Source organism: Fonticula alba (assembly GCF_000388065.1).
Source record: "Fonticula alba strain ATCC 38817 unplaced genomic scaffold supercont2.1, whole genome shotgun sequence".
NCBI classification, from domain to species: Eukaryota; order Rotosphaerida; family Fonticulaceae; genus Fonticula; species Fonticula alba.
In genome coordinates this window covers 2875620-2887115 of record NW_009242971.1, presented here as the reverse complement: position 1 = coordinate 2887115, position 11496 = coordinate 2875620, and the positions used below count along the sequence as shown (strand labels likewise).

Sequence of the window (11496 nt, the reverse complement as noted above, 5' to 3'; positions counted from 1 at the left end):
GGGGGGGGGGGGGGGGGGGGGGGGGGGGGGGGGGGCCGGGTGTAAGGGTGGCCTGGCGGGCCTGCCAGGGGAGGCACCCGGCGTCCCAGCGACCGGGGCGGGAAGAGGACAGGAATCAGCTCCCAACCGCCGTGGCAGTGGCTCGTCCGCGTGAGGCCCATGTGATGAAGCACATATGAGGCAGTCGCCCCTCTTGACTTTATTAGGGTTACCCTACCTGCGCCCCTCCCATGCATCGCACACGTGCCTCCATCCGGACGTGTCCTTCCTGCACACACTTAGACCACAACACCCTCTGGCCGAATAAAATGACCGCCCGACCAAAGCCCCTGGGCCTCGGGCCTGTACGGCCACCCGACTATCTCCACCGATACCGCCGCCGACCGGATGACGAGGATGAGGACGAAGAGGCCGATCCGGCCGAAGTCGCTCGCCGAGCCGGGTGCCTTCGCGCGCGGATGGTCCTCGGAGCTGCCGTGCTGGCCGCGATTCTTCTGCTGCTCCTGGTCCTTGCATTTGCCAGGGTCAACAATCGGCATTGAAGGTGGCACGTGCCCAATCGGAGAGAGCGCGACGGAGGCCGGGCGGCACCCTGCCTCCCGTTACGCCAAGGCCCCGTCCCATCCCCATATCCAAATACACACACACACACACAGATAGACACACACATATACAATCCACTCTGGCTGTTCTACCCCGCCTCCAGGATGTAGGACGCACGCAACCTCGGGCGACCTCGGGTGCCGGACATCTCCGGAGGGATGTGGTGCAATAATTAACTCCCTTAACTTGAATCGCTTATGATGATCCGTTGGCATGTGGGGACGGCCGTGCGACGCCGTCCCCCTGGCAGACAAGGGCCCCTCCCACCGGGAGATGCTGGACAAGGAGAACACGGAGGTGGACACCTCGCCGGGGGACCCGGGACGCGGACCGGCACCTCGCGCTGGCCGCAAGGGACGCGAGACAATGGCCGGAACGGAAACACCATACACGACCGTGAGCCGCTCTCCCTTTCACGGTGCGCGCGGCGCCCAAAGGGCCAGGAAGGTACTCTGCGAGTGTGGGGGATGATGACGGGGGGCCAAGACCACAGAGCCACCGCCGACAGCGCGATCTGAGGGGGATCACAGGACGGGTGGATTGGGAGCGATAGGACGCGGCACGGCGACCGGCACAACGACCACTCGCCCCCTCGGCCTGGGAACCCGTCGGTACACACAGCGGCAAGGCGCCCCCTCCGCCCCATCCTTTTACGTGCGTGAAGTCCGGCCCAGGCGGCGCGATGTCGTCTCCCTCCCACTCCCACCCTCTGCCGCCGAACATGGCGCCCCCTGGCAGGGTCTTCCCGCCCCCCTCCCCCCCCCCCGGGCTGCGCCCCGCCGCCTCCGTGCCAGAGGAAACCCATGGATGGCCGCCGCGCGCGTACGCGCGCACAACACCACCAGCACCGACCTCCCTCCCCGCGAGCCCATCACACACAGCTAGCCTCCTCCCCCCCCCCCATGACATGGAGATCACACACAGACAGACACGCGAGAGCGCCACAGCACACGAGAAAGCGGGGAGGGGGGGAAAGTCTTTCTTTGCAGAAACGAGCTATATTCTAGGCGAAACCCCAGGAAGAAAGAAATCCATCCTCCGGCCGGAGCGAGCCTGCGAAAGGGGAAAGGGGCTCATCACTTAGTTGAGGCCAATCTGAAGGGACGAGAAAGAAAGGAAGGAGGGAGGGGGGGGGGGCGGCACGCGCGAGGCGAAAGCAGGTCAGCACACAGACACATGGACACGGGGGAGAGAGAGAGAGAGAGAGAAGCGCGCGGCAACGTGGCAGGGTGACAGCAAGCAGAGAGCGCATCCGTGGCGTACGTTGGAGGCAACAGCGGCGGCATCCTGCTCAGGGACGAGGCGGACGAAAGCCTTCTTGACACCAGACGGGGTGATCAGGGTGTTGATCTTGGAGGCATCAATGTCGTAGAGGGACTTGAGGGCAAGCTTGATCTGGTGCTTGTTGGAGCGGACGTCGCAGATGAAGACGAGGGTGTTGTGGGCCTCGATCTGGCTCTGGGAAGCCTCGGAGTTGTGCGGGAACTTGACGATGGTGTAGGCGTCAAGGGCGGTGGCCGAGGGGATGGACTTGCGGAGGACCTTGGGGGCACGAGCAAGAGAAAGGGTCTTGGGGAGGCGGAAGTGGACGGAGGTGCGGATCTTGCGCTGGGTCTTAGCCTGGATACCCTTGGCGTTAGCCTTCTGAGCGGACTGAGCCTTGAGAGTGGCCTTGGAGACACCGGCTGTGCGAGGGCCACGGCAGGAGGAGGACATCGTGTGCGAGTGAGGCGGGGGGAGAGGAAGAGGGGAGAAGGTCAGAGAGGATGCACACGCCGCGGGAGAGTGAGCGAGCACAGGAGGAAAGAGGGAGGGAGAAGAGGAAAGGAAGCCTGCCGGCCGCATCGACTGCCAGGACCGCCACTTAAATAGCCATGGCGCGCCCTGGGCGTGGCCCCACACGCATTACTGGACGACCGGCTCCTCCTGCCTCGGATCCGGGGGGGAGGCTGCTCTGCCCGGCCGTCGACGCCTCTCTCCGTTGCGAGAGGGGCACCTCTCTCTGACGTTCATCACTCGCGCGCGCGCACATACACACATGCCCCACTGTCGGATGCGAGTTGAATCCGATGCGTGCACTCCCGACTTGAGCTGGGACCGACGACACGCATCACCATCAACACACAGCCGCGGCGCACATGTCCCGTGTCTGGCGCCCCCCGCGTGCCTGCTTGTTACCCCGGCCTCGATGACGCATGCCACACACTCGGAAGTGGGGGAGAGAGAGAGAGAGATAGTCCTCCCCCTCGGAGAGGAGAGGCGGGATATCGCGGCATTCCGCGCGGCGCCCGGGCACACTCCTGGATGGCGCACCGGCGCCACGAAGCCGATCTCCGACGGAACCGCCCCTTCCCCGAGAGGCCAGGCAGCACACCATCACACATGCGCACGCGCGAGTACAGGCAAGCGACCAGCAATCCAGGGCACACCTGCGCCGTGAACCGCGCGCGCGCGCGCGGGACGAGCCCATGCCTGTTGATGGCCACCTGACTGATGGGAACTCGGGAAGGGGGAATCCGGGCGGGGAGCGGTCCGGGGCGAAGGCACGGGTGCGCGGACAAGGAGAGGCCGGGCGAGCGTCGAGAAGCCGCCCGCGTCCGAGGAGTGAGGCATGCGTTGCAAAGAGGCGGGGAGCAAGGCGACGAGAGGCGAAAGTATGGGAAAGGAGCGAGCCTGCCGAGAGAGAGAGACATGCACAAACGGTGTGTCTCTCACTCCCTCCCTCAGGAGGAGGGATGAACGGATGCGAGGACGACGGCAGGAGAGAAGCAGCGAGGGAGGACGTCGCGCGGCCTCCACCCAGGGCGAAGGGAGCAGCAGGGGCAGGGACATTCCTGCGGCGGCCAGCCGGCCAGAGGAAGGGTCGAGCAGGGGGGGAGGAGGGTGCAATAGCAGGAAAGGGGGGGAGGGGAGGGGAGGGGAGGATACGAACTGGGGGCCATGATGTCTGATTTGTGCGAGTGATTAAGTTAAAAAAAACAACAAACACACAACTGGAGACCGAAACCTGGCACAGGTGAAGCCCGCCGCGGGCTCTCTTCAGCATCTGGCCTGGCGCCAGGATGGGCTTCCCGCGGTAAAACCGCCGCCGGTGCGCGGCGTCTCCCCCTCCCCCTTCCCTCCCCCCCGTCGCTGGGGCAGGGACAAACGGGGACTGGCCCCCCGCCAGACCGGCGCCTGCGGGGCAAGGGACAGACTCTCGGGTGCCGCACGCCTCCCGCCCCCCGCCTCCCCCCCCCCCCCAGGTAGTCGCCCCGGCTGAGTTCCCCCCCAAGGGCCTCGCCCCCGGCCAAGCCCCCCCCCCCCCCGGGCGCCTGCCTCCCTCACGCTGCCGGCCGCGCAAGGCCCCGAGCAACTGCCAGGTGCAAGCCCCGTCCACCCGTCACTGGGCCACCCCCGTCGGCATCCGGAGGGGAGCGGAGCCAAGGGATGGCCTGTTCCCCCCCCCCCCCTGGGCCTCGCTCTCACAACCAGTGGGGAAACTCGCGCTGGATCACCTCCCGCGGAACTCCCCTGCCTAGGTGGACGACACTCCGGAGCACCCTCGCCACACCCCGCCCGCGCGGGACCTCGCCCAGAACACCCGCCCCCTCCGCCTGCCGCGGCCGGCATTCCCCCGGACATATTCGACTCTCCGCCTGCCACTGCGAGGGAAATGTTCCACGAGGGGCGAGGGAGGGGGAAGGTGCCGCGAAAATAACCCATGCCTTTGGCCGAGCCTTGAGCAACAGACAGGGACAGACCTTCGGTCCCACCCGATTGGAAAACACGCCGGGGAGAGCGAAAAAGGGAGCAGGCGGGATGGATACCGGCCTCCCCCCGACTCCCTCAGGGCCGCCTCTCGTGCGAGATGATCCCCCGCCCCGGTGGATCGTGCTGTCCCTCTGTTCCAACGACTTTATTTGGGGAAGACCGGGGGAAAAGATTTACCATTTATTTATTCCCAATTTCATCGGGTTTGTGACGTACAAAACGCATAAGCACGGGCACGTGCTGGCTGCCACACGGGAGAGACACATGTGATCAGATGCCCCCGATCGCGATGGCCGATCACTGGCTCGGATTTCTTGGGGGGCCGAGGTCCGCAAACGGCGAGCCCATACCAGGACTACCGCCCTTCTCTCACACCCCTCCCTCCTTTTGCTACGCACACCAGGGTCTCCCTACTACCCCACCCACCGGCACACTGATCCCCCCCGGCCTCACGGAGATCCTCCGCGCCTTCTCCCTTGGCACTACCAGTTCCACCGCCACCGATGAGGTGCTTCTTGCGCAAAAGGTGCCCCAACACGGACAACTGCTTTTCCACCGCCAGTCGTGTCTTTCCCTCTTCTCACCGCCCGCCGCCTCCCCCTCCCCCTCCCCCCCTTACCACCACCACCACCACCACTGCCGCGCAGACCAATGCACTTTTCCAATTGCCCGTCCTGATCCTCGGGGCCGGCGGCATCGGGTGCGAGCTGCTCAAGTGTTGCTTATTGAGTGGCTTCGGCAACTTGGTCATCGTCGACATGGACACCGTCGAGGTGAGCAATCTCCACCGCCAGTTTCTTTTCCGGTGCGCCAGCCCGTCTTTTTCTTTCCGCCGTCAGCACATGGCGGCCCATTCCAACCGTCTGTCACTTACTCACCCACCCATACCCCCCTGCACGCCCCATCACCATGACCCTGTGCCGCCGTTCCCCGCCCCCCATCTTCTCCTCGCATGCAGTGAGCGTGACGTTGGACGCCCCAAGGCCGAGGTCGCAGCGCAGGTCGCACGGGCGCGATTCCCCCAGGCCACCGTGGAATCGGTGTGCGCGGATCTGACGCAGCTTCCACGTTCCTTTTTTCACCGATTCCAACTCATCCTCTCCGGTCTGGATTCCATTGAGGCTCGGCGTTGGGTGAACATGTACTTCCCTCTCCTCCCTGTGATGATGCTCTTTCTTTTAATACCCCGCACGCATGTTCGCCGGCTTGCCCCTCGGCCGTCCCTTCCGCCCCAACACCCCTGACAAGAACAGCACCAACCAAAAACACCATCATGCAGAACACTTCACAGGATGGTTGACATGCTACCTGGCGGAGGCGCCGACCCTGCCACGGCCATTCCCCTGATCGACTGTGGCTCCGAGGGTGCGCATGGCGGTGTCCCTTCGAAAGCGCGTCCTTCGCATCACCACCCCCCACTCCCCTTGACCCAGACCGCATCTCGGTCAGACTAACCAGTCGGCCTTGCCCGACCTGATCAACTAAAAAGGCCTCAGCGGCCAGGTTCGCATTATCATCCCGGGATTTACCTCCTGCATTGAATGCCAAGCCGGGTTGTATCCAAATGACGAGACGGCCGAGGCGCCTCTCTGCACGCTGGCCGGTCGGCCGCGTACTGCTGGACACTGCATTGCCTGGGCCGTGCAGGTGGACTGGCCGGCGCGCGGTCCAGGCGTCGAGATCCAGCCCGAGAACGAGGCGCATATCAGCTGGCTGGCCCAGTCGGCCGCGGCGCGGGCCCAGGAGTTCGGCATCCCCGGGGTCGGTCGTGCGTCCGTGGTGGCGACCCTGCGCCAGGCGACGCCGGCCGTTGTGTCGACCAATGCCCTGATTGCTGGTGCGTCACTCCCCCACCCCCGTCTCCCTCCCTCCCTCTCTCTCTCTCTCTCTCTCTCTCTCTCCCCCTTTTCGCATTCAGGTATTCCAACTCATGACCATCCCCGTGGTTTTATTTGCCACTCACGCTTGGCCTTGTAGGCATCGGCGTTGGCGAAGCGCTCAAGCTGGCCACCGGCCTGGCAAGACCCCTGGATGATTATATGTCCTTTCATGGGGAAATTGGCGTTTACTCCGGCACCTTCCGAATGATGCGGCTACCTGGGTGCGCGATCTGTTCGCGTTTCGAGCTTCGGGAGGCTCCCGCAAGTTAGTCAAGTGCTGGCCATGGGTCTGATGGTGGAGAACGCACACTATCCAGAACGTGTAGCGGCTAATGCAATTTGAAAATAATCCTCCATCTTTATTGTCGGATTATCCGGTCTCTCCATGCTCTAGACTGAGACTTGCCTTCCTCGGCCCGTGCAAAAAAGCCCGGCCAGGTAGCGCCGGTCGTAGGAGGTCCTCGTTGGGTCACAGGGTGCCGGGACTTGGGCCTGGGTGGGGTGTCCCCTTCTGGGGCCTCGGTCGGCGCTTTGACGCCTCGGCGGGTTCTGCCTCGGGAGAGGTGAGGGAGGGAGCTGTCGGATGTAATGCGTGGATCGGGTCTCTGTGTCCGCCGCCCCCTGCTCTCCCTTGGGTGGCCCGCCCGAAGGGTGGATGCTGGCGGTGCGGCTGGTCACACCGAGCCGCGAGCCTTAGTCAAGCCGGCCGTGCAGAGCAAGGCAGGCATCTACCCGGGCCCTTGGTCTCCCCCCCCCCCCCCCCCCCCCCCCCCGCCCCTCCTGGCATCAATCCCTTCCGAGAGGCGGGGCCGCGGTAGGGGCTGTGTTTCGGGTTCGCTGATCAAGTGCTGCTCTGGATGTTTCGGTGAAGGTGCCGGCACTCGCTGAGGCGTAGGTGCTTGGGGCCTTTTTTTTTCCGAACCTGGTACCTCGGGATTTCGATTGTTCCGAGGGGGGGCGGCTGGCCAGGAGATGTGGGAGGGGACGCGCAGGCGAAGGCTTGCTGGCGCGGCTCGCGCGTGTCAGGCCGCACCCTCGGGTGTTGAGAGAACTCCGTTGGCGAGGCGCTATGCCAATGGGCATGGGCCTTTGCGCTTTCACATGCTGGACACTTCTCAGGCCACATCGTTCGGATGCCTCGGGGGGGGGGGGGGGCGAGATACGGGGACGTCCGCGAGAGACACGCCCTCTTTCCGGGGGCGAGAGCCTCCCCCCTCGATGGTCTGGCCCTTGGAGCCCGGCGCGTGAGGGAGGCCGACGTGGTTTTCATTGGTCACCGCACATTTGCCCCTGCCGCCTGCCGCATTCGCCAAATACGCTTGCGGCAGGCGGGGCCTCTGCCTGTGGGTTACCTGCGCCGTCCGGGCCCTGTGCAGCATTGCCTGATGCTCGGATTACCATATGCTCCCCGAGTTATGGTGTAATGCGCGGCCAATGTGAAAGAGCTCTAGCCCCTGCCTCGGAGGGAGGGAGGGGGGGGGGGGGGGGGTGCTTCCTTTTGGCTGATCCTGGGGCCTGGTGTTCCCCGGAGGACCACAGGCGAGGGGGCCGTAGGGTGGGAAGGATAGGGCAGAAAGACCGAGCAGGGTGTGCTGTGCAGGTCCACGCGCCTGTCCTCCCTTCTGCTTGCGCCGAACTATATACATCCGTGTGTGTGTGTGCGCGCGCGCGCGCAAGGATCGAGGTACACAGGCGTGCTGCCGCCTGGCCGGGGCCCGGATAAAAGGGGCCCCCCTCCGTGCGAGTGGGGGAGCTCACAAGCTTGGCTATTGCTCCCGGGGTCGCCCCGCTGGAGGGGATAGTTCATCGCGCTCGGCCTGATGTCAGACCCGACGGTCTTTGTGTCCGCACTCCTCGCCTCCTGAGTTATCCCCCTCTGTCGAGGTGAGAGCCGGGGGGGGGGGGGCGAGCGGGCTGCGCCTATTCCGATGTGTGCCCCTCCTCCCCCGCCCGTCCCCGCGCCGGACCGGCCCCGGCACCAGCCATCCTGCACGACACCTGCTCGCGAGAAGCCTCGAGACGTTGCAGCAGGCAAGGGTGTGCGAGGCGCTGGAGAGCGTTGGGATCTCCTCGCGATTATTGGGGCGCTGAAATTCATGCAACAGCATAGCCGTCCTTCAGTGCGAGGCTGTAGCACTGGCTCCGTGGCGCGTGTGCGTGTGCCGCCGTCTCTGTGCATGTGCATGTGTGTGTGTCAATACACCCGCACACATGCGGGCCCTCGGCACGCCGAGGAGGTTGCGTATTTGGGCCGGGCCTGGGGGGGGGGCGGGGGGCACCTCGGGGTGGTGCCCGGCGTCCCGGATGCCCCGCTTGGGGGAGCGGATGTCGCCGTGTGGAGCATGTGTGTTGCTCACACCTCGTGAAGGTCCGTGAGGCGCGCGGGTGCTCGGGCCACTCTGGCGCCTGCCCCGGCAGGGGGGCTTTCCCTTTGGCCCGTGTTCCCGCGCGGTCGCCGGGCACACGCGCCCCCATGAGGCGCGGCCCATAAAGTCGCAAGACCATAGCATCTATGGCGTGTGTGTGTGTGTCTCTCTCTCTCTCCCTCTGTCTCCCTCTCTTTCCTGGCGTTCTCTGTTTCGGCGCGAACCTGAGGGCTTCACTTAGGCCGCGAGGGAGGGGGGGTTGTAATCGTCCAAGGAGGGGGGGGGGCATTCTCTCAGGCGTGTGCACATTTTCACGCTCCTCGAGGGCGCGATTGCGGACAGGGGCGGGGGCCCTTCCGGCGGGGGGGAGGGGGACGGGGGGCGGCTGGCGAATCCCGACAGCTTGCCGGCCGCTGCTTTTGCCAGAGCGCCCTGCCTTTCGGTGAGCAGGCGTCGCGAGCTTTTTCACACGCGCCGTGCCCGTTGGCGGACCTCGCCCTTCCGCGGGGGGGGGGGGGGGGGGGGGCGTCCGGTGCGTCCGGAACGACTCGGCGTCAGTGTTCCTGTACGCCGGGGCTGGCCCGCCTTTTCTGGTTGTACATACCTCCGCTTTCAGGCGCGGCTGTTTGTCCAGGAGCTGTGGGCGCTTGTGCGTGGCTGTCTGCCGCTTGGGTTCCTCCCCCCGCCGCCGGGCCTTCAGCCCGGGCGGCGTGCGCGAGCCTGCCCCCAAAATGGGGTGGTGTCACATGTGTATGTGTGTGTTTTCCGGTGGGGGCTTCGCCCTTGCCCACCCTGGCGCCTGATGCTCAGGACTACGACCAGCGGCTTCCGGAGGCCGGGCGGGGGGCCGGAGGTGGCGAGGTGGGCCCGCGCTCCGCTTGCTCACTCCAGTCTGTGAGCCGCGCCGGCCCCGCGCCGTGCCCGCTCTCGCTGTAACGGCCTGCGCCCCCAAAAAGCCGCCCTTCGGGCCTTCATCATTTGGCCCCCCTCTTGTGTGGCCGCGGGGCTCGGCACCCCTGTTTCCAAAAGGCGGCAACACGTTTGCCCGCCCCCCCCTCCCCCCCCCCCCCCCCCCCGCCACCGTGGCCGGCTTCTCTGTTTCCAAGCCCCCACAGGGCCGACCTCCGGGCCAGGCCTATTGCCCCCTCTTTTCGTGGCAGGGGCCCGGAGCTCTCGAGGGATGCTACTCCCAGTGTATTCACCCCACCGGCGTCCCCGCGGCTCGAAGGGCGGCCGGATCAATTGCGGGCCCGGCCGCCTGGGAACATCCGGTATTATTGTCACTTCGCGGTAGGGCCGCCTCGGTCCCCACATTTTCGCGGCGAACCCCCCCCCCCCGGCCCCTCGCCCCAGCACCTAAACGGGGGTGGTCGCCCCCAGATGTAGCCGCACCGCCCTACGGCGAGCCTGCCTTTGATGAAGCGTCGCATCGCGCGGACCTCCTCCCCTAAGCACCCGATCCCGCACGCATGGCTCTCCCCGCGCCTTCGTGGACTGCGCACGAGAACCCTCGGATGCCGGCCCACGGTGTGCTGCGGTGGTGGGTAATATATCCGCCTCCGCTCCGGAGAGGGAGAAGGGTGGGGGGTTCGCCGCGGCGGGTTCCATACTTCCTTTTCCTGCCCTGCACCCCCCCCCGCCGCAGTACAACAGGGGGGCTTCTTCCCCAACTGGGGCGGCGGGCCTGACTGGCGGTCTCGACGGGCCTCCACCAGGCGGGGGGGTGGGGGGGGGGGGATTTTCTTGGGGCGTCTCCGTCAGGGCGCTCGACACCCCGGAGCCCGCCGTTCCGCCCCGGAGCCCGCCAGCACCACCACTTAGCAGCTCCTCGCTGGCGGCCTGCCCCGGGGGGCGAAGGGGCGTGTGTCTCGCCGTGCTCATGCGTGTGCAACTCTACCTGCCTGCGAATGTGCGACGAGGGGGGCTTGGGGGGGGGGCACCTGCATCGACCACTTTCCCGGGCACAAGTGATGGGCCGGAGCTGGCCACCTCGGTACGGTGGCCTTACCCTCCCTCCGCCCCCCCATGGAAAATGGTGCCCAGACACTGGAGGCGCCGCTGGGGCAGGCTTCCGGCACCGCGAGGAGCGGGGACACACGGAGGCCTGTGTGCGAGCAGAGGTGTACCCCGTTTTGTGTGCCGCGTCCTCATGTCCCTCTCACGCTCGTTTGAGCCCAAATCCTGCCATAAGGACCCGCCCCAGGGCACATCCCCCCGTTGGCCTCGAGGCACCCCCCCCCCCCCCCCTAAATACACGCATCCAGATGCGCGCCCTGCCGAGGGAGACCGTCTGGGAGGGGGGTGACCGCGGGGGGGTACTCCACCTCAAGGAGGGTGCCCCAGCCCAACAGCCAACTTGTGCGCCCCCGACTGGGGGGGGGCGCATGCGCCACCTCGGCACGATGCCAGGCGCCCCGCGGCTTGGTCGTGTGTTTTTGTTTTCTCGCCTCGGTCGCGCGGCGTGTGGGCACACACGCGCTCTTCATCCTCCCCCCTCTGCCCGCGTCCTCACGCCCCCCCGCTTTTGGTGGGCGTGAGGCCCTGGGGCGGCCGGGTGGCCCCCCCCCCCCCCCCCGCACCCCCCGCTCCCCCACCCACCACCTCCCCTCGGAAGGAATCTGCCCGCCCACGCCCGGAGAGTTTCGAATTGGGGTACACCGACGGGGCGCCCTCCCCCCCCCCCTGCGTCCACTTGCGCTTGCGCCATCTCCCGGTCAGCCGTGCCAGCCGGATCCCCGGGCTCTCGGTGGTCCCGGCAGCTGGGACGGATCGACCCAAACGCCGATAGATGCCCCAGCCGGAGGGCGTCGCGAGGGGCGCGGGAGGCCCACCTCAGGCGGGCGGTCACGACCTCGCTGTCCCCGCCCGCTGGGTAAGATCCAGAGCCGGATTGC

General features: G+C 66.5%; 2 protein-coding genes across 2 annotated transcripts; one reads left to right on the top strand and one right to left on the bottom strand.

Annotated features, from left to right (window-relative positions):
* Window positions 1-1683: 1683 nt before the first annotated feature.
* Window positions 1684-3545, bottom strand: H696_00613 (50S ribosomal protein L23Ae; the record flags this gene model as incomplete). Its single annotated transcript, XM_009494493.1, has 3 exons — window positions 1684-1698; window positions 1867-2288; window positions 3536-3545. The coding sequence occupies 3 exons, from the start codon at window positions 3543-3545 to the stop codon at window positions 1684-1686; spliced, it is 447 nt and encodes a 148-aa protein (XP_009492768.1).
* Window positions 3546-4714: 1169 nt separating this feature from the next.
* Window positions 4715-6588, top strand: H696_00612 (hypothetical protein). Its single transcript, XM_009494492.1, has 6 exons — window positions 4715-4882; window positions 5004-5161; window positions 5315-5497; window positions 5636-5721; window positions 5846-6193; window positions 6334-6588. The coding sequence occupies exons 2-6, from the start codon at window positions 5115-5117 to the stop codon at window positions 6504-6506; spliced, it is 837 nt and encodes a 278-aa protein (XP_009492767.1). The 5' UTR covers window positions 4715-4882; window positions 5004-5114; the 3' UTR covers window positions 6507-6588.
* Window positions 6589-11496: the final 4908 nt, after the last annotated feature.

What these genes read in the sequence shown, in the direction of transcription:
- H696_00612 (XM_009494492.1), top strand. Translation starts at nt 5,115, where the DNA reads ATGGACACCGTCGAGGTGAGCAATCTCCACCGCCAGTTTCTTTTCCG. An exon ending in CACCGCCAGTTTCTTTTCCG is followed by an intron (nt 5,162 to 5,314) that starts GTGCGCCAGCCC and finishes CCTCGCATGCAG; the next exon opens with TGAGCGTGACGTTGGACGCC. An exon ending in GCTCGGCGTTGGGTGAACAT is followed by an intron (nt 5,498 to 5,635) that starts GTACTTCCCTCT and finishes ACCATCATGCAG; the next exon opens with AACACTTCACAGGATGGTTG.